Source organism: Stegostoma tigrinum, chromosome 36, assembly GCF_030684315.1.
Source record: "Stegostoma tigrinum isolate sSteTig4 chromosome 36, sSteTig4.hap1, whole genome shotgun sequence".
Classification (NCBI taxonomy): domain Eukaryota; kingdom Metazoa; phylum Chordata; class Chondrichthyes; order Orectolobiformes; family Stegostomatidae; genus Stegostoma; species Stegostoma tigrinum.
The window spans coordinates 244,012-270,183 of NC_081389.1; the positions used below are offsets into that span (position 1 = coordinate 244,012).

The 26,172-nt window shown below is 42.2% G+C and overlaps 1 protein-coding gene across 2 annotated transcripts; it reads left to right on the forward strand.

Moving 5' to 3' along the window:
- Nucleotides 1-2,998: 2,998 nt before the first annotated feature.
- Nucleotides 2,999-11,470, forward strand: LOC125446711 (probable G-protein coupled receptor 139). Of its 2 annotated transcripts, none has more exons than XM_048520444.2 (2): nucleotides 2,999-3,114; nucleotides 10,366-11,470. In XM_048520444.2, the coding sequence occupies exons 1-2, from the start codon at nucleotides 3,048-3,050 to the stop codon at nucleotides 11,283-11,285; spliced, it is 987 nt and encodes a 328-aa protein (XP_048376401.2). In that variant the 5' UTR covers nucleotides 2,999-3,047; the 3' UTR covers nucleotides 11,286-11,470. The 2 variants fall into 2 exon arrangements, with proteins under 2 accessions (XP_048376401.2, XP_059496180.1); XM_059640197.1 differs by having other exon boundaries at nucleotides 3,015-3,114; nucleotides 10,398-11,470.
- Nucleotides 11,471-26,172: the final 14,702 nt, after the last annotated feature.

The window sequence follows — 26,172 nt, forward strand, 5'->3', positions numbered from 1 at the left end:
AGAAGGGCACAAATATCCTGGGAGGGAGGTTTGTTCAAGTGATACGGGATGATTTGAAATGGATAGGCAGGAGTTGGAGAAACGGATTTGTAATTTGTAAGGAGGCATGGGATAGGGGAAAATGTGGCAGAATTCAGAATTGGCTGACCCTTACAAGACAAAGGGTGGGAGTGGACAGGAAAATATTCAACATGGTGCTCAGTTACGAGTGGTGTGCCAGAAGGATCTGACCTGGGTTCTCTTCTATTTGTGATTTTTGTAAATGATTTGGATGAAGGAATGGAAGGGTGGATTAGCAAGTTTGTGGATGATATGAAGGTGGGTCACATTGTGGACAGTGCGGAGGGCTGTTCTAGGTTACAAAGGGACATAGATCGGATGCAGAACTGGGCTGAGAAGTGGCAGATGGAGTTTAACCCTGAAAAGTGTGAGGTGATTCATTTTGGAAGGACAAACTTGAAAGTAGAATACAGGGTTAACAGAAAGATTCTTGGCAGTGTGGAGGAGCAGAGGGATCTTGGGGTTTATGTTCACAGTTCCCTGAATGCTGCCACCCAGGTGGATAGGGTTGTTAAGAAGGCATATGATGTGTCAGCTTTCATTAATAGAGGGATCGAGTTCAAGAGCTGTGAAGATATGCTCCAGCTCTACAAAAGCCTGGTTCTGCCACATCTGGAGTATTGTGTCCAGTTCCGGTCGCCTCATTACAGGAAAGATGTGGAGGGCTTTTCTGTTTCAAATGACGAAGGATGAGAGGTGACTTTATAGAGGTGCACAAAATGATCAGAGGTATAGATAGAGTAGACAGCCAGAGACTTTTGCCGAGGGTGGAGGTAGCTATTATGAGGACACATAGTTTTAAAGTGAATGGAGGTAGGTATTGGGAAGACATCAGAGGTAGGTTCTTTACTCGGAGAGTGGTAGGGGCATGGAAAGCATTGCAGAAGATGGTAATGGAGGCAGCCTCATTGGGGCATTTACGGGGGCTTTTTGATACGCATATGAATGATAGTATAAGGTAGGGATGGAGATTAGATAGACCTGAGGATTAGAGTAAAAGTTCAGCACAACATTGTGGGCCAAAGGGCCTGTGCTATGCTGCACTGTTCTATGGTCTCCGCTCTATGTAAATGAGCACAGGCCAAGGAAGTTATAAAAGACAAATTGTGCTAGAAAATCTGTGCAGGGGCCAAGAAATTTAAGGACTCAGATACTGTAGTTGGGAGACTACTGCAGGGCTAGGTCAAATGCAGGCTGGAGGATCTGTGCAGGGACAAAGAAAAGAATAGACTGAGGAATAAAGGGGATTTCCTTCAAGGGAATTTCTCATCAAGCAGATCCAGTCAGCAGCAGTTCTCATGGGAACGTTTCAACACATCAGTCTTCATTAACCAGGCATCACCAGGCAGGTGGAACACTGATCAGACAAAGAGGAAGAAGACTGAGGGAGGAGTTCACACACACAACCCGGCTAAAGAGAACAATGACGTCCCCAAAAATTTAAGGAGACCAAAATATTCTGCAGCAACAGCCTGTTTCTCCTCTGGCAACAGGGAACAATCCACAATTGGCATGGTTGTGTTCTCGCTGCAGCTAATATATGAACATATAATATTTCTACAGCTGCTTCTTCATGAACTCAAACTATCAGAAAATTACTTACAAATAGTCCACTGCCAAAATCAGGTAACTTTTTTTATGAATCATGAAAATCAGTAAAACCATGCCCAGCTCTTTCTACTGTTGATTGATCAAATTGAATCAGAATACTCCATCCAATCAGATATATTTTATGCCAACTCTTTTTGATATTTCTTCCACTTTTATGTTGTACTTCAATCCTATTTGCTTCAAGCCTTGATAATCTCTGCACCAACATTTTTCTCTTTAATATCGATGTTTGCTTCAATCATTCTTGTCGGTCTGACCATATTCCATCTTCCATCCTCCAAACTTCCCTTACAATGTCTAAGACATCACCATCCTTGAGTATGTCATTTTCCTTTGGCAGGAAAGACCAAGCACAGGTGGCAGCACAATGGTACACTGCCAATGAGACAGAGACACCCTGAGAACGTTCACAAATATCTCTGCAGCCAATGAAGTTGCCTGGCATCTGGTGAAACATGGGCAGTGAACCCTTTTACTTATTATCACATACCACCCTCAAATGTGCATCACTTGCCACCGACTGGTGCTAAGTTGTAACCGAATAAATAGATCGATGGAAGGTGTTTTCTGATGGAGGGTAGGATGGAAGTTGAAATGACTGAAGAAGATACAATTCACTAAATCATCAGGATTGGGGATAGAACGGTATCTGAGTACTGGTAGATGTGAATATATATTCATTGATTGGAGGAACTGTACTCAGATCAGAACAATGGTAAAAACTGTGTAAATTGCATTCTCTTTGACTGGTGCAAGACAATTGGTGAGATTTATTATTGAGGTGTTACATTCAGTTTAAACATTGCATGAGTTTGTGCTGCTGTATCAGATTGAAGGGATCAGACCGTGTCAGTCTGTGGCATGAAACTAATTTCACATGTTGTATGAGTTTAATATTGCAAACGTGATCTCAGTGACCTGCAGTGAAAAGGAGACAGCTTTATCTGAGAGTGGATTCGAACGATCAGGGCAGAGACTCTCTCTCATGTGAAACTTAACAATACAGTGTTTCGAGTTGTGGGAATGACAACTCGAAGAAAATGAGCTTGATCTGAGTATTCTATTGATCGTGTTTGCGAGGAGTTTGATTTTTTGGGGGGAAAGAAAAACATCACTTTTCTTTGTTCACAGTTGTGAACCGTATTATCCAAGTGAACGGCACTACCAAATATATCTCAGCAACAGAGAATTACCTGCTCTGCTGATTTGTGCCTAATTTAAAATAAATACATTGAGAGTTTCTGCAATCACAATATTCCCATATTCCCCATGGAGCTCCCACAGCATATAAATGCAATAACATCTAATGCAATCACACAAGGTTCAATGAAAACTGATTGCTTACCTCTCAAACGGAGAGTTCACTTCATGCAAAAATGCACAATCCAGTTGATGGCATCGAGAAAATTTACTACCTGATCCTCGTTGCTATAGGAGCTCCTGGTAAGTAGATGCTACACCTGCCATTGTGTAAGTTTGTATCCAAATGGATTGTCGTGTTATTCTGTCCTTGATCTTCTCGCAAATGAATCTGCGAAGCACCTTTATAAAGACACCCATTATGTGACATTGTATTGTTTGTTCAACTGTACTGAATTAAAGGGGTTATTTCAGTACATCATCTCAGCTCCTCACAAATGCTGTGTATTTTGGTCATATGTTCTCACATCAGTTTATTGCCTGAGGAGAAACACATTCAACTGCTGAAACAGACCTTAGTGAAGAACAATGATTTGAGTGAAGTTATTGCTAGGATTATCTACCACTAGAAATTTCTGGACTGATGACAAGTCAGCCAATGGGAGCAGACCTGAACACAGTGACTCACCATGTATTTCTGGGAGAGTCAAGCAATAGATCCAATATGTTCTCCTTTGGGTTAAATGTAAGAAAAACAAGCGCCGAGAACATCAGTTGTCTAAGAATATTCAGGACGAGATAGAAAGGAACAATGGGGGCAAAACAAAACAGTGAGGTGCATAGAAAGTGTGAGGCAAACCAAAGAAGGAAATTAGGACATCAAAGAGGAGGTATGAGAAAACAACTGGTGAGCAAGATTAAGGAGGAGCCCCGTATGTTGTACAATTATATAACGAAAAAAACAATAACCAAGGGGAGATGGCGAGTTTTGAGAAGATTTGTAGCTCAGGTTGAGTTTCTGGATGAGAGTTTGCTCGCTGAGCTGGAAGGTTAGTTTTCAGACGTTTCGTCACCATTCTAGGTAACATTGTCAGTGAGCCGCCGATGAAGCGCTGGTGTTATGTCCCGCTAAAGCTAACACAGGCGCTTCATTGGAGGTTCACTGATTATGTTACCTAGAATGGTGACGAAACGTCCAAAAAACTAACCTTCCAGCTCAGTGAGCAAACTCACATCCACAAGGGGAGATTACGATCTGTTATGGACCAAAGGGTCAATCTATGCATGAAGGCAAGAGGGCATTGGTAAAGTATTAAATGAATACTTTAATCTGTCTTAATAATTAATACTTTAATCAGATGAAGGAGGATGAGTATACAGAATTTGAGAAGCTTGATTGTGGAATTCTTGAGCAGATCGGCATAAGAAGCGAGGAAGTATTGGTTGTTTTTGGTAGATTTAGAATCTGCAGGTGTGGATTGGTTGTATCACGGCTGTTGGGGGAGATCAGGGTTGAAGATACACTGGAATCCTAACCCAAACTTATACATTTTCTCTGCCCACAGAGGAGGTGTTAGAGGACTCAAGGGAATCTCATGTTGTTTTCAAGGAGAGTCATAAAGATAGATGAGGCAGAACTGGAGACCATTGGAGAAGATAATGTTGATGAAAAGTCACTTCCATTTTGAAAGGTAGGGTTTGATCAGGGATAGTCAGCATGGCACATTCAGGCCTAGGTCATGCGTAAGAAATCTAGTGAAATATTATAGGAGGTGACCAAATGTGTAGAAGACGGTAGGATGGTTGATGCAGATCAAAGATTTTGATAAGACCTCACATTGGAAACTGAGGATGAAAAGCTCATGGGATCCAGGGTAAAGTGGCAAGTTAGAGTCAATATTGCCGTAGTGACAGGAGGCAGAGTGTGTTGGAGGACTGTTTGTGTGAACGGAGCCTGGTCTGCGGTGATATAACACAGGATCGTTGCTGGTTTCTTTATTGTTTGTGATAATCAGAATGAGAATGTTGGAGGACAATAGGTAAGTTTACAGCTGTCATGATCATTAACCTGGTGGCTGACAGTGAGGAGCAAGATGCTAGATTACAGGAAGATGTACACATATTGGTCTGATGGGCTGTAAACTCATATACCAAGGCTTCCAAAACTTGAAGCAATTCACTTCAGAACAAGGGGCATTACAAAGGAGCACAGAGTGAATGCTGGGATAGAAGGAGGTTCAGAAGAACAATAGGCTCTTGAATTGCTTGTTCATCGATCCCTGAAAATGGCAGGACAAGTTAATGGGTTTGCTAAGAAGGCACATCGGGAACCTGCTTTCATCAGTCATGGCACAGATTACAAGGACATGATGATCATGTTGGAGCTGTACAGTTCTTAGTTTCGGTCACAGCTGGATACTATGTGCAGGTCTGGTCATCACACTATAGGAAAGATATTAATGCAATGACAGGCGTGCAGAGGAGCTTCTCCATGAAGTTGCCTTGGATAGAGCATTTTAACTGTGAAGACTGACTGGATATGCTAAGACAGTTTTCGTTTGAACAGAGAAAGTTGAGGGGGACCCTGATAAAGGTGGATAAGATTATGAGAGGGATGAACAAGGTGAATAGAGAGCAGCTGTTGCCCCTAGTCTCAGGGTCAATAACAAGGGGGCATGCTGTTAAAGTGAAAGGCAGGAGGTTTAGAAAGGATCGGACAAAAAGTATTTTACACCTCAGGCGTGGTGGGAATCTGGAATGCACTGAGCAGGAGGATAGTTGAGGTGGTAACTTGATCACTTTTAAAATTCTCTTGAATGAATGTCATAACATTCAAAGCTATGAGTCTCGTGTAAAAAAATGTATGACTGATGCAGGTAATAATGCAGTTTGGTGGCCCAGACTCAATGGGCTGAAAGGCCTCTCATCTGCATTATATATCTCTATGATTGAGCAATTCTACCATTTATCAGGTTTCCCACATGGTCCCAATTCCAGGCATTCAGACATGAGAATGCACTCATTCATTCACATGCAAATGCTGAAAATTCAATCTTCTTGCAACGTGATGAGTTTCCTTTGCAACCCATCCGATTGCTGATGTTCACCTTGCTTCCTTCTATGTCCCACTGTTTGTCTCTACACTAGTTGGAAAGATTACAAACACAAATCTTCTCATCCTGATGCATGGTTGGGAAGAATCTCTGTTTCTCTTTGCCAAAGCCCCGAATGTTTTCAACAGTCTCCTAACTGCATCAGATTTGAAGTAAGTTTCAAGATTTACATCTTTGTTGACATGCTAATTACTGACTAATCACAGTCATGAGGAGCAAAGTTACAAAAATAACTTCAGAGTTTTAATCACACATAATACATCTTTGTTCACCTCTTCTGCAGGTTTATCTTCAAGTCAGGTTGGAGGATACATGACCAACTGTCTCAACAAGGATGGCCTAAACAATGACCACAGAGATGGAGGGAATGGGGTGTCATTATTGTGCAATTCCACATGATAAATATAGATCACAGTAGGAGAGAGACAGCAACAGAGAGAGAGAGAGACAGAGAGAGAGAGAGATATGACATTTCTTCTCGAGGAGATCTTAAAAGTCAACACTAGTCAGTGATTTCCCATCATGCTACATGTTCTGACTCAAAGAAGCAGAAGCAGGACTCTGGGTAGTCTAATTCTTAATTGTAGGAGGATGTTCTTGTCCCATAGTCTGGTAACAAACCATTGAGCAGGACTCGAAATGGAGGTGTGGGAAGGGCTGCCTAAGCCATCAACCCACAGAGGATCTCCTACTCTGCCACTTCATCACATTTTTGAAGAATGGTAAGGAAAGGGCAGCATCAGGTCTGAAAGAGCATAGGATATTGTGTGTAAACTGCATTCCCATTCAAAAGGAAGTGTGATATCTTGTAATGTATTCAGACAGGGTGTGTGAGGGTATGGAATGCAGATCTCTTTTGCTTTATTGCATTATTTTGAACTCCATTAAAAAAATCAAAACAAATGTCCTTCTAAAATGGAAAGAATTGTGAGAGGACTTACCAAATGGGAGCTGAAAAAAGGAGCAGTCAACCAGCAGTGCTGACTGACCAGGCCATGAATTTCCACAGCTGACTGCCTCTGCAGTTTACTTTCAAGTATCTCTGGAGATTGGAATTCAATCTGAACAAAAAATAGACAGAGTGAAATTCACAGCTAACTGCAGAACTGCTCACAGCAGGGGATGAACCAAGTTCTTTTTTTATAGAGCAATCTTACCTTTTTTTGTAAATCTACAGAAATCTTGCTTATCTCTTTATTGAAATCTATCCATTGACTAAACTTTCTTAAAATATATAACATAAGTGTCAAGTTATACAAGAGCAGTGCTTTTAGAGCAGTAAGACTGCAATATTTTCTGGGTCTTTAGATTGTTAAGATACAAAGATGGTCTTCAGTAGTGTAATGTGCTCGTGCAGTCAGAATGGGAGATGAGAAAGTTTCAATGTTCCAGATGATTACGCCTATACAAAGTGTATTTGGTTATGATTCCAATCATATTGCATAGTTAGGTTCGAGCGCACCTAGAGGCAATGAGATATATACAGGAGTTGGGCTATGAAATGTATGGCAGTTTTAGGAAGATGGAAAAACTTCATGTGCAATCAGGTGGATGAGTTATCTCTGGGAACAGTAGAAGAGTTAAGCAGGTAATACAGATTCTCCTGTGGCTATCCCCATCTTAAACGAGCGTACTGTTTTGGAAAATGTTGAGGGTGATGTACTTTCAGCGGAATGTAGAACCAACAGCCATGTTTCTAGTATTGAGACTAGCTCTACTGTCATGAAGGTATATCAGTTTCGAAGTGATCAATTGTGATGGGGGTCTCTCCAGTTAGAGGCACAAGCAGGCATGTCTCCAGCTGACATTGGGACATCAGAAGGGTGTATTGCTTCCCCGGTTCCAGGATTCAGGTTGTCTTAGAAAGGGTGCCAAAAATTCTCGAAAGGGAGAGTGACCAATAGGAGATAACAAAGTGTAGAGCTGGATGAACACAGTAGGCCAAGCAGCATCTTAGGAGCAGGAAGCTCATTTAACAGATTGGAACCAACAATACAGGAACAGAAAATAACGAGGTTCTGATGAGAGACTATAGAAAACTAGACAGGAGGTTGAAAAGTAGGTTCTTGAGGGTAGCAATATCTGAATTACTGCCAATGCCAAGTGTTAGTGAGAGTAGAAATAGGTAGATACAGCAAATGATTGTGTGGCGAAGGAGCTGGTGTATGGGAGAAGGATTCACATGGAGACATTGAATCATACAGTGCCACAGCATGGGGACAGACCTTTCTGAGGAAGGGTCACCGGACCTGAAACATAAACTCTTTTTTGTCCTTCACAGATGCTGCCAGACCTGCTGAGCTTTTCCAGCAACTTTGTTTTGTTCTTGATTCACAGCATCTGCAGTTATTTTGGTTTATACGGAGACCGGTTGGTCCAATCTGATCCATGCCAACCCCATAGATGTTACAGGAAGGATAGAAAGGGGGACAAGAGATGAGGTGGAGGAGCATTTTTGCTTTGGGATAATATTACAGCTGTGTATGAAGGATATTATGGGGAGTACATCCAGCAAAGTTATTTGAAAGGAACTGAGAAATAGGAAAGGTCAGATTACCTAACTGTCCGACAGACCCACCAATAGTCAGAAATAAATTGAAAAGCAGATTTGTCAGATCTCAGATATCTGTAATAATAATAGGATGGTAATGGCAGGAGATTTCAACTTTCCAAACATAGGCTGCAACTACCATACTGTTAAGGCCTTGGATAGTGAGGGATTTGTTAAGAGTGTACAAGAAAATTTTCTTTTTCAATATGTGGATGTGCCCACTAACAAAGCAGCAAAACCTGAATTTATGACTTATAATGTCAGAAAAATACTGCAGCAAAATAATTTGGTCACTGTTCACAGAAGGACATTTTTGCATGGAAGGAGGCACCAACATTGTTTCATGAGTTTGGTTCTTGTGATTAAATGATCTTTGCTATAAATGCATAAGTAAATTGGAGCCATAATTTGAGTTTATGAGACTGAGTGATCTATCCAATCCAACCATGAAGGATATTCTAATTCAAATTCTACTGAATCATGCAAGATCCAGAAGTATATAAGTGCAAAATTTTCCATTGTGGCTGGAAAAATGTCAGGGCAAATTATTATTTGAATTGGAAGCAGATTCAAAGTGCATCAGTATGGAGGGATCTGAGCATCTTTGTGCATGAATCACAGGAAGTGGGTAGGCGGGTGCAGCATATAATAAAGAAGGCAAATGGAAACCTGACATTTATTCCAAAAAGACTGGATTATTAAAGTAAAGAAGTGTTGTTGCTACTGCATAAGGCATTGGTGAGACCACACTTGGAGTACAGTGTCCAGTTTTGTTCTCTTGACTTGAGGAAGGACGTGGTGGCACGGGTGGCAGTTCAGCAGAGGTCACAATGTTGATTCCAAGACAAAAGGGGCTGATATATGAGAAGCAGTTAAACAGTTACGGCTTTTAGTCACAGGAGTTCAAAAAAATGATGGGAGTCTGATTGGAGTATAGAAGATGCTGATGGGAATTGATAAGGTGGATGTTGAGCAGATGCTTCCCCCTTGCAGGATAGTCTTGAACAGGAGGGCATAGATATTGAATGAGGAGAGATAGGTTCAAAACTGAGCAGAAAGCACATCTCCCAGAGAGTTGTGAATCTGTGGAGCTCATTTTCCCAGAGTGTGTTGGAAGCAGAATCAATAAACAACATCCAGAAGGAATAGATCAGTTTCTGATGAGAAATGGGATAGAGGAATATAGGTGACGGGATGAAGGTGGAGTTGAGACCAGTATAAGATCATCCATGATCATGGTAAATGGTGGAGTTGGCTAAAAGGGTTGAGTTGCGTATTCTCACTTCTAATTCCTATGTTTCCATGTTTCAATGTATGGAATCTAGAGAGTGTATGGACACATCGGGGTAGTCCTGGTTATCATCAGCAATGTGTATGAATCCTAAATTCAGATTCAAGATAAAGGTCCACAGCAAGGCAAGGCAGAATCTCAGCTTGTACAAAATTGTAACAAATTGAACATTGTCACTCCAAAAACCAGAAAGATTCTGACTCTGATGGTATCTGAACTGTTGATGGGATAGACATAATCCGGGGATAGTTAACTCCGATCCTCGCACAGGGTTCTTATCCATTCAGGGCATAACTTTGACCTCACTGAGAGTCTGGTCCATTTGATGACTGATCTTTGAAGTAAGGAATTTTGGATGGTTTATTTCACTAACTCTGTTTGTTATAATCAGTATCATGGAATGGCAAGTTTAAATTCAGATGACTGTGGAATCTTAGCACATTGCATTTCGGACTGAATATTTTGTTTTATGTATCCTTTTGAAATCGATCAGTTTTTTCACATGCTGAATTTCCATCCCCCCTCTTTCAGTCAGATACAGAGTGCATTGACAAATAAATTATAATTGTGTTTTGTTTCCTCTCACTTTTTTTTAACAGTTAATTTACTGGCGATTGTCATTCTGTCCCAGGGTAAGTGTGGCCTCTGCACCTGCACCTCTCGGTACCTGGTTTCCATGGCATCTGCAGACCTACTCGTCATCATCACCGAGGTCATGCTGTGGCGCGTACTTTATTATTATGTCCCGGGATCTTTCCTATATATTACACCTGTATGCAGTGTTATAAATGTCCTGAGGTGTGCAGCAACTGACTGTTCTGTTTGGTTCACCGTCACTTTCTCCTTTGATCGATTTATCACTATTTGTTGCCAAAAACTGAAAACAAAGTACTGCACTGAGAAAGTAACCCTGTTGGTTTTATCAATAACTTGTATTCTGTTCTGTTTGAGAAGTGTCCCCCTTTACTTTACACTGGAAGCTGGTGAGGTAATCAACAATATCCCATGGCTCTGTTATATCAAACCAAACTTTTATACTGACCCGGGGTGGATAGGATTTGATTGGTTTGACAAGATTATGAATCCATTGCTACCTTTCACTGTAATTCTGTTGCTCAATGTTTTGACTGTCCGACACATCTTAGTGGCCAGTCGTGTTCGTAAAGGACTAACGGGCGGAAGAAAAGCACAGAATCATATTGACCCAGAGATGAAGAGCAGAAAGAAATCGATGATTTTGCTTTTCAGTGTATCTGGCAGCTTCATCCTTCTGTGGTTGGTGTATGTCGTTCATTTCTTATATTATAACACAACTGGTGCAAATACAAGGGATTACAACAACTCAGAATTCACATTTCAACGTGTCGGCCTTATGCTGCGGAATTTAAGTTGCTGCACAAATACCTTTATTTATGTGGCTACTCAGTCAAGGTTTAGAGAGCAACTCAGGAAACTGGTGAAATACCCAATGACATCAATGATTGAAGCCATTCATGATAAAAGCAACTGGGCATTTTAGAGGCAGGTTCCAGTGATTTGAGTTTGCCGACATAGAATTTTGTCCAAAGACTCTTAACAGAGACAAAAGCAAGAGAAGTGCAAGCTGTGAACATGTGTTAAATGGAGGGCCAGTTGTGATCCAGGCTGAAAGAGGTATGGTGCTGTTTGCATTAGAGGACAGGAAAAGTCCACCGCAATATCTCAAACAAGCGGCGTGTTTGTATCTCATTGTACTTTTACTCGAGAAATTCAAATAGAATAAACCTCTGCTGATGAAAGTCAAAGTACTGCAGATACTGGAAATCAATATGAGCATCAATTTATTTTTGTTTTAGAAATACTGTATCAAGTTTGTGAAGGGTAAATCATGCCTCACAAACCTTACTGAGTTCTTTGAGAAGGTGACCAAACAGGTAGATGATGGTAAAACGGTTGATGTGGTGCATATGGATTTCAATGAAACGTTTGATAAGGTTCACCATGGTGGGCTATTGCAGAAAATACGGAGGCATGGGATTGAGGGTGATTTAGCGGCTTGGATCAGAAATTGGCTATCTCTAAGAAGACAGGGGGTGGTGGTTGATGAGAAATGTTCATGCTGGAGCTCAGGTAGTGCCACAAGGATCTGTTTTGGGGCCACTGCTGTTTGTCATTTTTATAAAATGAAAGGCGACATAGTGGCTCAGTGGTTAGCACTGCAGCCTCACAGCGCCAGGGACCCGGGTTGGATTCCCACCTCGGGCGACTGTCTGTGTGGAGTTTGCACATTCTCCCCGTGTCTGCGTGGGTTTCTCCGGGTGCTCCAGTTTCCTCCCACAGTCCAAAGATGTGCAGGCTAGGTGGATTGGCCAAGCTAAATTGCCCGTAGTGTTCAGGGGTGGGTGGGTTATAGAGAGATGGGTCTGGGTGGGATGCTTCAAGGGGCAGTGTGGACTTGTTGGGCCGAAAGGCCTGTGTCCACATTGTAGGGAATCTAATCTAACCTAATCATTGTGTGCACAGTTGGACTGACAAGGAGGGAACTGAACATCCAAGTTTATACTTCCTATCAAAAAGATAGTCACCTCGGCCAAGGGGGTTAGGTTGCCTTATTGGTAAGAAATGAAATTAAATCAATTGTAAGGAATGAAGTAGGGTCAGATGGTGTAGAATGTGTGTGGATAGAATTGAGGAACCGCAAAAGCTAAAAAAAAACCATAGTTGGAGTCACCATGGAAAAGGTGCGAGTAAAACTAATTGGCTTGAAGGTGGATAAATCACCTGGACCAGATGGACCACACCCCAGAGTTCTAGAGGAGATAGTGAAAGCGTTAGTGGTGATCTTTCAGGAATCGCTAGAGTCAGGGAGGGTCACAGAGGACTGGAAAATTGCTAACGTGACACCGCTGTTAAAAAAGGGAGTAAGGCCAAGAACAGAAAATTTCAGGCCGAATAGCCTAAGTCAGTCATGGGTAAGATTTTGTAAAGGATGAGACTTCTGAAAATTTGGAAATGGATGGTAAAGTAGGGCAAAGTCAGCATGGCTTCATCAAGGGGGCGTCATGCCTGACAAATCTGCTATTCTTTGAGCAAGTATTAAGCAGGGAGGACCAAGGAGGGCCAATGGATGTTGTCTATCTGGCCTTTGACAAGGTGCCCCACAGGAGGCTGCTGAGTAAGATAAGGACCCATGGTGTTAGAAGCAAGGTGCTAGCATAGATAGAAGATTGGCTGTCTGGCAGAAAGCAGTGAGTGAGGATAAAAGGGTCTTTTTCAAGTTTGCAGCCGGTGTGAAGTGGTGTTCGGTAAGGGTCAGTGTTGGGGGAACAATTTTTCACATTATGCATTAATGATCTATATGAAGGAACTGTGCGCCTTCTGGTTAAGTTTGCAGACAATACAAAGGCAGCTGGAGGGACAGGTTGTATTGAGGTGATGGCAAGGCTGCACAAGGGCTTTGACAGGTTAGGAGAGTGGGCAAAGAAGTGGTAGATTGAATACAACATGGGAAAATGTGAGGTCATCCCTTTGGTAAGAAGAACAAAAGCATGGACTATGTTCTAAATGGGGAGAAAATTCAGAATTCTGAAGTGCAAAGAGATTTGAGAGTTATAGCTTAGGATTCTCTCAAGGTAAACCCGCAGCTTGAGTCAGCAGTCGGGAAAGCAAATGCAATCACAGAGTCCCTACAGTGTGGAAACAGGCCCTTCGGCAGGCAAGGAAGGAGCTCAAAAATGGTCTGAGGAGAGCCAGGAGGGGGCACGAGAAAGGCTTGGCAGAAGGAATCCGGGAAAACACAAAGGCATTTTACACTTACGTGAGGAATAAGAGAATGGTCAAAGAAAGAGTAGGGCCGATCAGGGATAGCATAGGGAACTTGTGTGTGGAGCCTGAGGAGGTAGGGGAAGCCCTAAATGAGTTTTTTGCTTCTGTCTTTACGAAAGAAACCAACTTTGTAGCGAATGAAACCTTTGAAGAGCAGGTGTGCATGCTGGAATGGATAGAGATAGACGAAGCTGATGTGCTGAAAATTTTGTCAAACATTAAGATTGACAAGTCGCCAGGCCCGGATCAGATTTGTCCTCGGCTGCTTTGGGAAGCGAGAAATGCAATTGCTTCGCCACTTGCGAAGATCTTTGCATCCTCGCTCTCCACTGGAGTCGTACCTGAGGACTGGAGAGAGGCAAATGTAATTCCTCTCTTCAAGAAAGGAAATAGGGAAATCCCCGGCAATTATAGACCGGTAAGTCTCACGTCTGTCGTCTGCAAGGTGTTAGAAAGGATTCTGAGGGATAAGATTTATGACCATCTGGAAGAGCATAGCTTGATCAAATACAGTCAACACGGCTTTGTGAGGGGTAGGTCATGCCTTACAAACCTTATCGAGTTTTTTGAGGATGTGACTAGAAAGGTTGATGAGGGTCGAGCTGTGGATGTGGTGTATATGGACTTCAGTAAGGCATTTGATAAGGTTCCCCATGGTAGGCTCATTCAGAAGGTCAGGAGGAATGGGATACAGGGGAACTTAGCTGCTTGGATACAGAATTGGCTGGCCAACAGAAGACAGCGAGTGGTAGTAGAAGGAAAATATTCTGCCTGGAAGTCAGTGGTGAGTGGAGTTCCACAGGGCTCTGTCCTTGGGCCTCTACTGTTTGTAATTTTTATTAATGACTTGGACGAGGGAATTGAAGGATGAGTCAGCAAGTTTGCAGACGACACAAAGGTCGGAGGTGTCATTGACAGTGTAGAGGGCTGTTGTAGGCTGCAGCGGGACATTGACAGGATGCAGAGATGGGCTGAGAGGTGGCAGATGGAGTTCAACCTGGATAAATGCGAGGTGATGCATTTTGGAAGGTCGAATTTGAAAGCTGAGTACAGGATTAAGGATAGGATTCTTGGCAGCGTGGAGGAACAGAGGGATCTTGGTGTGCAGATACATAGATCCCTTAAAATGGCCACCCAAGTGGACAGGGTTGTTAAGAAAGCATATGGTGTTTTGGCTTTCATTAACAGGGGGATTGAGTTTAAGAGTCGTGAGATCTTGTTGCAGCTCTATAAAACTTTGGTTAGACCGCACTTGGAATACTGCATCCAGTTCTGGGCGCCCTATTATAGGAAAGATGTGGATGCTTTGGAGAGGGTTCAGAGGAGGTTTACCAGGATGCTGCCTGGACTGGAGGGCTTATCTTATGAAGAGAGGTTGACTGAGCTCGGTCTCTTTTCATTGGAGAAAAGGAGGAGGAGAGGGGACCTAATTGAGGTATACAAGATAATGAGAGGCATAGAAAGAGTTGATAGCCAGAGACTATTTCCCAGGGCAGAAATGGCTCGCACGAGGGGTCATAGTTTTAAGCTGGTTGGTGGAAAGTATAGAGGGGATGTCAGAGGCATGTTCTTTACGCAGAGAGTTGTGAGAGCATGGAATGCGTTGCCAGCAGCAGTTGTGGAAGCAAGGTCATTGGGGTCATTTAAGAGACTGCTGGACATGTATATGGTCACAGAAATTTGAGGGTGCATACATGAGGATCAATGGTCGGCACAACATTGTGGGCTGAAGGGCCTGTTCTGTGCTGTACTGTTCTATGTTCTATGTTCTATGTTCTAATAAGTCCACACTGAATCTCACAGTATCCCACCCAGATCCAGCGTCCTATAACCCACTTAATTCACATCTCCCTGAACACTACGGGCAATTTAGCATGGCCAATCAACCAAACCTGCACATCTTTGGACCCTGGGAGGAAACCAGAGCACCCAGAGGAAACCCACGCAGACACGGGGAGAATGTGCAAACTCCACACAGACAGTTGCCTGAGGCTGGAACCGAACCCGGGTCCCTGGCACTGTGAGGCAGCAGTGCTAACCACTGTGTCACTGTGATGGCTTTTATTTTGAGAGGATTTGAATATAAAATCAGGGATGTACACCTAAGGTTTTATATGGCTCTAGTCAGGCAACATTTGGAGAAATGCATGCAGTTTTGTGCCCCATGTTTCAGGAAGGATGATTGGCCCTGGAGCGGATTCAAAGGAGGTTCATAAGAATGATGCCAGGAATGAAAAGCTTAACATATACAAACATTTGAGGGCTCTGGGACTATACTCATTGGAGTTTCGAAGGATGAGGGGGAATCTAATTGAAACTTACAGAATAGTGAATGGCCTGGACAGACTGGATGTTGGGAAGATGTTTTCATTTGTAGGAGTGACTAGGGCCCGAGAGCACAGCATCAGAGTAAAGGGAAGACCTTTTAGATCCGAGATAAGGAGAAACTTCTTCAGCCAGAGAGTGGTGAATCTATGGAATTCACTGCCACAGAAGGCTGTGGAGGCCAGGTCATTGAGTACATTTAAGACTGAGATAGATAGGTTCTTGATTATGAAGGGGATCAAGGGTTACAGGGAGAAAGTGGGAGAATGTGGTTCAGGAGCTTGTCAGCCATCATTCAATGGCAGAGCAGACTCGATGGGCCAAATGGCATAGTTTCTGCTCCTCTGTCATATAGTCTTATGGTCTTAAAACTGAGGGCAGTTAAATTGCAATAGTTTTCCAATAGCTGAAAACATGTAGGATGGAGAAAGAGAGGAAGAGATAACAAAGTATGTAGCTGGATGAACACAGCAAGCCAAGCAGCATCTTAGGAGCACAAAAGCTGGTGTTTCGGGCCTAGATTCTTCATCAGAAAAGGAGGATGAGGAGAGGATTCTGAAATAAAAAGGGAGAGAGGGGGAGGTGGACCGAAGATGGATAGAGGAGAAGATGGGTGGAGAGGAGAGCATGGGTGGGGAGGTAGGGAGGGGATAGCTCAGTCTGAGGAGGACAGACAGGTCAAGGGAGCAGGATTAGTTTAGTAGGTAGGAAATGGAGGTGCGGCTTGAGGTGGGAGGAAGAAATGGGTGAGAGGAAGAACATGTTAGGGAGGCAGGGACGAGCTGGGCTGGTTTTGGGATGCAGTGGGAGAAGGGGAGATTTTGAAGCTGGTGAAATCCACATTGATATCATTGGGCTGCAGGGTTCCCAAGCGGAATATGAGTTGCTGTTCCTGCAACCTACGGGTGGTATCATTATGGCACTGCAGGACGCCTAGGATGGACATGTCGTCTAAGGAATGCGAGCGGGAGTTGAACTTGTTTGCGACTGGGACGTGCAGTTCTTTATTGTGAGCCGAGTGTAGGTGTTCTGCAAAGCAGTCCCCAAGCCTCCGCTTCCTTTCCCCATTGTAGAGGAAGCCACAACGGGTACAGCGGATGCAGTATACTACATTGGCGGATGTGCAGGTGAACATCTGCTTGATGCATAAAGTTATCTTGGGGCCTGGGATGGGGGTGAGGGTGGAGGTGTGGGGGCAAGCGTAGCACTTCCTGCAGTTGCAGGGGAAAGTGCCGGGTGTGGTGGCGTTGGAGGGCAGTGTGGAGGAAACAAGGGAGTCAAGGAGAGAGTGGTCTCTCCGGAAAGCAGACAAGGGTGGGGATGGAAAAATGTCTTTAGTGGTGGGGTCGGATTGTAGACGGTGGGAGTTTCAGAGGATGATGCATTGTACCCGGAGGTTGGTGGGGTGGTGTGTGAGAACGAGGGGTATTCTCTTTTGTCGGTTATTGTGGGGGCGGGTTGTGAGGGATGAGTTGCAGGAAATGTGGGACACCCTATCAAGGCGTTCTCGGCCACCCGGGGGGAGAAGTTGTGGTCCTTGAAGAAAGAGGACATCTGGGCAGTACAGGAGTGGAATGCCTCATCCTGGGAGCAGATGCAACAAAAACGAAGGATTTGGGAATAGGGGATGGAATTTTTGCAAGAGGGTCGGTGGCAGTAGGTGTATTCCAGGTAGAAAGAGAAAAATGTCTGTTACTGGGGGAGACAAAGTGATGAAGTGACAAAAATCTTCCTCATAAAACTGAAGAAAGACCCTTATTATGTAAAAAGTATGAGCTTTACTTGAATTACTGTGAGTCTGAATGCTTCCATTTCTTCCACAAAGTTGGCTAGATTCTTTTTAGATATTTTCATTATCCTTTCTCTCATTCAGTGAACTGTAGGGTGAGCCTTCTACCAGTTAGATAAAGTATGACAGAGCAGAACAAAGTGTACATATCCCTTCTTTTTTTCTCTCTCTGTGAGTTCTGTTTTATTTTGTTCAGAATTTAATACTGCACTTTCGATGCAACTGAGATTTACTTTCCCATTCACCATGCTGGGATTTTAACTGGAGTTTACAAAGTTCTATTTCTGTTATTAATGGAAGTAGATAAAAGTATTCATCCAGTATCATTACCATTACTCCATCTTTCCATTCTAGGGGGGAGAAAAATCCCACACTCTGTGCAAAAGTAGAGATTTCTCTTTCCGCAATCTAACATTTCAGACCTATTCTCATCATCCCAACAATTGTATTTTTCTCTTTTGATCCAGCACATATTGTCATGCTGTCGGTCAGCTATTTCCCACTGGGACTTTACAAACCTCAGCAGCTTTTCTTGATTATTAATAGCTTATTAGACTTCTGTTCACTTTGCAGCTCTCATACTGATAGCCATTTGAATCAAGAAAATACCAGAGAAACTTGCATATGTTTTAATATCTCATTTGCTCGGAGACTTTCTTAAACAAAAGTACAGTCATGATTCTTGCTTCTGGCATGCTTCCAAATGGAAGCAATGTGATTGCCTTGAAGCCATATGCTAATTTCAACAGGATTACACTTTAACAGTTCGACATTAATGAATTTCTATTGGCCTACTTTGATCCCACTGATAGCTTGCAGCAAGTTCTGCCATGTCAGGTGAACAGATTGAATTCATTCACTTTCATCAGCTTTTATTTGAGATCATTTGTGTCATTTCTAACATTTCCCATTGCCAGATTCTCAGGACAATTAACATTTTTACACAGTAAAATAGATGAAATTTTGTATTAGTTATGAGATGACATTTGTTGGAGAGGTTTTGTGTCCACTATCTTTTAAAAAGAGAATCAAGAAATTGATTCGAAGGAGACTTCAGAACATTTCTCAGCTCTTCTCTGAATTTCCTCTGAGTTGCTGCATAAATACATGTGTTTGTGCAGGAACTCAAATACATGAGCAGATATCCAGTTTCCGTGGCAATATAGCCAGGATTTGAGTAATCACCCTGATAATAAACACTGCTTGATAGTCGGTTGAGTGGCCGCAAAACTTCCAACAGATGTTAACCACAACAGAATAAAGCTGGATGACACAGTGAAGAGTAATACGATGGATTTCCTCCGACTCTTCACCTCTGGATCATTCTGAAACTCATTGCCTTTAGCTCGGAGATCCTTACGTGCTCTGTTAGCCAATAAAATACGTCTGACAGTCAAAGAATTAAATGAGGTCATGACAGCAAAAGGAAGCAAAACTACTGACGTTGACTGCAGCCAACTGTACCCTGACCATGCGGGTATTCTATAAACAGCTGCTTTTGTCCTGCACCCCCATTGTACATTGTTAATTATTTTTTCAGCTTCATATGAAAAGAACATAGGAATACCCTTCAAACATGTCAGGACAGAAAATGTTACAATAACTGTCGTTGCAATTCTCTTGGTGCAGTACTTTTCTTTAAAGTCATGAAAACAGATTGCCACAAATCGGTCAAACGTGAATGTGACTGTGAACCACACTGACATATCTAGAGTAACAAAAGTTATGTACAAGACAAACTTACATACAGCGGTGATAGACAGAAAAGAATATGGAAAGTGATAATTAACTATCAAGTACACTATCACATTGAAGACCATGATGAATAGATCTGCTACTGCCATGCCCATTATGTAGACAGAGATACATTTTGAAAGCCACAATTTCCTCGGGAGAGAATGAGAATTGTCATAACATTTGCTGCAAGAAACAGACAGAGAAGTAGAACATTATTGTGCCCACATGGAATGTATATATCTATTATTTCTTTTCATATCTGATACAAGCAGATTCCTAATATGAGTTGGACTGATCACTTTTCTCTTAGTCAAGGAAGATAGAGGGCAACAGATAAAGCTAGATGTGGTAGGCTGAAATTGTTGCCATGAATTTCATTACACATTTTCCAATAAACTGCACTCTGGTATTCCCAAAATGTTCTACGTCATGCAATGGAGCCAGTCTCAGCACTGCATTTGGGTGTCAGGAATGATTAGAAGGGTCTTCACAGAAAGAGTTAGTTCCCTGATTCACAACAAGCATATCATAAAGCGTCTTCCAAAAAACAGCATGGAGTTGCTTTCTAGCATGGGACAGATTGAAGAATGTCAGTGATCAAAGAGGTGTCACTCCACAGCAGACACTGTACCATAAAAGGGCTCAGGATGGAGGGAGAGAGAGAGTGAAAGTGAAGGAGAGAAACACAGGGAGACAGAGAGAGAAAGCCCAGCACTACATAAAGGAATTTCAAGTCTCCATTTGCATCACTCGGACAAATACCTCCCTTGCCACAAGCACATTTGAAACACTGTATTCCATCTTCTCTGGGGTTGTACAGCATGGGTGTAAGAGGGGTGAATGCAAAAATATCGATCAGGCGCCAAATTTTCATCTCCAATGACAACAATTCACCAACAAGGATTCACTGACTTACCAGGAACACCAAAGATTGCCAGAATGGGATAGTAAAAGTCCTTTATCTGGAGGATTGATGCCCATCTCATTCTATTTCTAAGGGAATGGGAATTCACTGCGTTTCAGGGGAAGTGCAACTCTACCCACAGGCAAGTCCCATTTATGATCTGTCAGTGCCCAGGTGATAAAAGTCAATTACATCATATGGAACTTTAATACACTCAATAAACAAATAACATTACATTTACTGCTTTCCTGCCCTCTCCTGGAAATAGTATCACAGAATAATTAAAGTGCAGAAGGAGATCATTTGCCTGAATAAACTTTATTATCCAATGCAAATCTCTTGCCTTATCCGTGGACATTACTTGTGGCCCAATTCTGGTCCAGTCTCCTGGCCTCTTAAGATCCATCTGTAAACTCTATATCCTCATCACAGCCTGTTTTGTCACCTATTGTCAAATCAGCTAAGAATTCCCAGCCTGTGTGGCCTCTCCTTACAATTCATAACCTCCAGCCTTTGTCACATTCTTGTAAATATTTTCTACACACTTTGGAATTCAATAAAATCCTTCCTACAGACATTTACCCTTGAAAGCCCCAATTCTAGGGAAAGTACAATGACCATTAACTCTATCAATACTTTTCATTATTGTATCAACTTTGAAACAGTCACCTCTCAAACTCCTTCACTCCAGTGGAAAAAGTTTCCGCCTGTGCAACCTTTTGTTATAATCAAACCTTCCATACCCAGCAACATCCTGTTTAATCTCTTCTGAACCCTCTCCAGCTGAATAATATCCTTCCCTGTAACTGGGTGACCAGAACTGGGCACTGTATTCCAGAAGAAGCCACACCAATGTCCTGTACAACCTCAACATGACTTCCTAACCGATTTCAAAAGTTATAGTTTGTGGGCAGCATCCATTTCTTCCTCACCCTTTACACATGCAATTCCCTTATACATCCACCCTTTGAGGTTGTTTTATGGCTCCTCACTGCTTCTAGGAAAAATGGCATGAACCATTCATATCCACCAGGATCCTCCTCTGTCTGACCAAACTTGTCCTCACTTTGAATAATATCCTCTCACTTTCTACAAACCAAATGTGTGACCATGGGAACCTGCACTGTTTCCAGTTTGGCCTGACTCTATGCAAGGTTCTTGGAGCATTTTGTGTTCCAATCCTACTGGGGTCACTCCCCCCAACTATTTCACCCCCACATCAGTAACATCATCAGTGTTGCTTCCTTCTCTCATTCAAAGTTAGGAAAAACAATATCAATTTGCTTCCATTTTCCACCCTGCTGTCCACTTCTGATTCCTCGTTTTCCCCTTCCTTAACATCTTTGTTTCTATTTCTAGTGGTCACCAACATCTATTATAATCCATGATTCCCACAGGTAACTTGAATATTCATTTTTACACTCTGCTTGCTGTATTGATTCCATTGCACCTTTTCAGTACCTCAGGCTCCATAACATCTATTCTGAAGATGCCATTTTCTGCAGGGTACCTCAGATATGTCCATCTTTTTCCACAATAGAGGATTCCCTGCCACTGTGGTTGACAGGGCCCTTAGCTGTGAAATAAGTATTTTCCCCACTTCTGCTCTCCCCGCTTCTCTTCCCTCACACAAGTGTGATTATTTATCTAAAAACAAAGAACAAAGAACAGTGCCAAGTCAGGAACAAGGCTTCCAGCCCATACTGATACACAACACTTTTCTACACAAGAAACCTATTACCTCTATTTGGTGCATCCCCCTGTATTCCCTGACTAGTCATGCATCAGATAAGATGCCTGTTAAACATTGCAATCATATCAGTTTCTGCCATCTCCTCTGATAGCACATTCCAGGCATTTACCACCCCTTGTGTAACAGAAAAGTTGTCTCTCACATCTCCTTCAATCCTCACCTCTTTTACACAAAACCAATATTCCCTAGTAATTGACATTAATATACTAGGAATAAAAAGATTCCAATCATCCAGTCTGCCCATACTTCTCATAAATGTAATCATTTCAGGTCACCCCTCAGCCTTTAAAGGTCACTCAAAACAAATTAATCTTTTTCAATCTCTTCTCAGAGGTAATATCCTGCAAATCAGGCAATATCCTGGTAAACCTTTACTGTGCCCTCTCCAAACGTCCACATCCTTCTGGTAATGTGGTGACATGAGCTGCACACAACATTCTTCCTGTGGCCTTGCAAAGTTCAATGCAGTTGCAACATGACTTGGAAATTTTTATATCCTCAGTCCCAACTCCTGAAAGTAACCACTACATATGCCTTCTTGACCATCTTATTCACTATATTGCCACTTTTAGAGAAGTTTTAACCTGTACACGTAGATCCCTATGTATTCATGTAATGTTTCTGGCATTTCCTGTTGTTGATGGGTAAATTACCACGAATTTCCTTTAATTCGGCAGCATTAGAAAATGTCACAATCAAATACTGAAACATACACTTAAACTTAATTCCATGTAGCAACCAAAATAAGACCCCTCAAGGAAGTATATTGTATTTCATAATGTAACTGATCACACAATTAATAATGGAAATAAGCTGGGATTCAAAAAGCATCTCCCTTCTGTATGTGTCCAACATTCAAATGTTTTGCGGTGTTGTTCTCTGGAGTTCCGCTACTGAAGAATCCTAGAGTTGAATTCTTCGTGTATTTCCTGTCCTTCCAGTTTATGGTGTGACATTATTGAAGATCCTCCAGATTCTTTCATCCATAATACTGACTATTCCTCTGGAATATGTAGACTTCCCTGTCTCTGACCAAGGGGTTGGTGACCGTAATAGGATCGTAGCCCCACGGAGTGCCAGAGAAGTATATTGTCACCTTGTACTCATTGCGTCCATTTCCACTGCACACTGAAGCCTGAATGCTTAATCTGTCCTTCATTTGTGGAAACAAAGGCAGCAATAAAATTCCAAAATTCACCCGGGGCAGCACAGTGGCTCAGCGATTAGCACAGATTCCTCACAGCACCAGGGACCTGGGTTTGATTCCACCCTCAGGTGGGTGGGTTTTGCACACTCTCCCTGTGTCTGTGTGGGTTTTCTCCAAGTGCTGAGGTTTCCGCCCACAGTCCAAAGATGGGCAGTTAGGTGTATGGGCCATTCTTAATTGACCATAGTATCAAGGGATGCACAGACTGCATGGATTAGATGTGGGAAATGCAGCACTACAGGTTAGGGGTTGAGTCTGTGTGGGATGCTCTCCAGAGGGTCAGTATGGGCTCAATGGACAAAATGGCTTGCTTCCACACTGTAGAGGCTCTACTGTATGTATCTTCATTTATCTTAAGCTCAAAAACAATGGACCAAGGTCATTTCTGCTCTTATTTACAGTTTATCAGTTTACACAGACTCCTAATATGAATTTTGCTCTTCCAAGTGGAAACTGATGGCCTCATGGCATTATTATTGGAGTATTAACCCAGACCTAGGCAATGTTCTGTGAACACAGGTTCGAATCCTGCCATGGTAGATAGTGGAAATTGAATCTAATAAAAAAAGCCTGGAATTGACGGTCTAATGGTGACCAAGAAACCATAGCCAATTGTTCAAAAGATCCATCTCATTCACTAATGTCCTCTAGGGAAGGGAATCTGCCATCCTTACTGGTCTGCCCTACATGTGACTCCAGACCCACAATGTGTTTGCCACTTCAGCACCCCCGGGCCAATTTGGATGTATAATAAATACTGATCCAACCAGTGGTGCCCACATCCCATGATGTACAGACACTTCAACAAATTTATTTCTCCAAAAACACATTTACTCCAGTCCTCTTACTTTATCAAACAAAGCACTGCAGTTCAAACTTAAAGATAGCAGGAACTGCCAATGCTGGAGAATCTGAGATAACTCGCTGCAGAGCTGGATGAACACAGCAGGCCAAGCAGGAAAACTGATGTTTCAGGTCTGGACCCTTCTTCCACTTAAATTTTATTCTTCCTTATTATCTCTCTCCTCCTCTTTCTCTTTCTTTCTCTTCACCCCCAACCCTCCTCTCTAAGGCTCATGACAGAGATAAGGGAATCAGTAGGGATTAGGGTCTGGCTTTTGCTAAATTCTTTCTCCAGTCCCTCTAAGGCTTAGGCATATCAGAAAGGCACATCATATCCCTCTGAAACTCTATAGGTCTTAGTCCTTGTCATGGCTGAGTTTACCCAAACCCTTAACGAACACAGTTTCAATTCTGCTGTTTGTACATCACACTTTTTGAAATTCCTGGTTAATGGCCCAAATACTGACCAATTGCCTTCACCCTCATTTTTGTTGTTGGATTTTCATGAAATCTTTACCATTACTTTGGGCTTGTACCAGACTGCTATTGGTGGATACAGCTGTCTGAGTGTGTTGGAGGTGTGCCAAGATTGGGATTATAATCACATTTCCTACCTCAATGCATTGTATACAGTTTCACCCTCAACCGATTCCCAATCAACATTGCCTCTTTGATTCCTTAAATTCTGTCCAGGTCCCAAAACACAAGCCTTTCTGGATGGGAAGCTGTGTTTTCGAGGCATCAATCTCTCATCAGCATCTAAAATAGTCAGCATCCTTCCCTTGTTGCTCAGTCTGCGCTGGATGCAATACTTTAAGTGCTTACTGGAGATTTTTATAATTACTTTCAAGTTGGGGAAGCTTAATTTCTGACTCCTGAACATGCCTTTGTGCCTTCCTGGCATTTCTATTCACTGTCTCAAATAGAATTCTATAATTTGAGAGGCAAACTGTTCTCCCTTGATTGACCATCTATAGGGATCTAATCTTTCCCTTTAATACTGTGTTTTCCAAATGGAAAACTGCCTCTTCTGATTGCCAAGTTCAAGGGCATCAAGTTACTGTTTTAGCTCTGCATTTTCTGACTTCAACTCTCTTATCTCAGCATTTCTCTGCTTTACAACTTATTTCATATCCCAAGCTCCCACAAAAAGGATAATTAATTCCCATCAGCTCAGTCCTCCTTGGGTGCTTGTTTTCCCAAAATGAGTTGAACAAATGATCCCATTCATCAGGATTCATGACATCACTAGCTTCCAAGTATTCTATCTACTTTGACAATTTGTTCTTCAAATATTCCTTAAATAAGCTCTTCTGTTCAGATTGATTGTATTCCATGACTTTAAAGTCAAGTTGCAATGCCAAATTAAATAATACAAAACTAAAATGCCCTGATTGAATCTGAAAAAATGATTTGGTTTGATTGCTTCTATCCTCAGTGACCCACTTGAATCCTGGCCATCAAAAGGAACAGCTGACCGTTTTAAATTGGGCTTAGGCTGCATTCTTGAGAATACAAAGCTGGCAGATTCAACTTTGGACCAACTTCAAGTCACCTCTGATCAAAGCCATTCAGACAATGCCAGTTGTTATAGATAAATCACCACAAGCTACTTTTCATTCAGCTATTTCCCTAAAGAATCTCTCAGACTCATAACCAATCCAATAATGAAATAATTGCTTAAACTTTATTGCAAGTAGCAACATCAAGTAAGCACGCTAAACCTCAAAAATACAACTTGACTGCAATCCAATTCAGTGTGGAACTTGTCTGTGATTTACCTATGATTCCAAGCAACAGTATCTGTCTCTGGATGTGTCCAATGTTTGATCCTTATTTGTGCAGTGTTATTCTCCACAATTCTGTTTCGAAGGAATCCTGGAGTTAAATTTTTCTTGTATTTTGTGTTCTTTCCAGCTTATGGTTTGACATTATTGATGATCCTATAATCCATAATATGATTTTGTAATCCATAATGTTGATTTCTCCTCTGAAATGATCATGTCTACAGCTTGCCCTACTTATCAGAAGTAGCTTACCTGAT

Excerpts from the sequence above, each read along its gene's own strand:
- LOC125446711 (XM_048520444.2), top strand. The coding sequence starts at position 3,048 with ATGCACAATCCAGTTGATGGCATCGAGAAAATTTACTACCTGATCCTC. Across the intron at positions 3,115-10,365 it reads CGTTGCTATAGGAGCTCCTG|TTAATTTACTGGCGATTGTC; the intron begins GTAAGTAGATGC and ends TTTTTTTAACAG.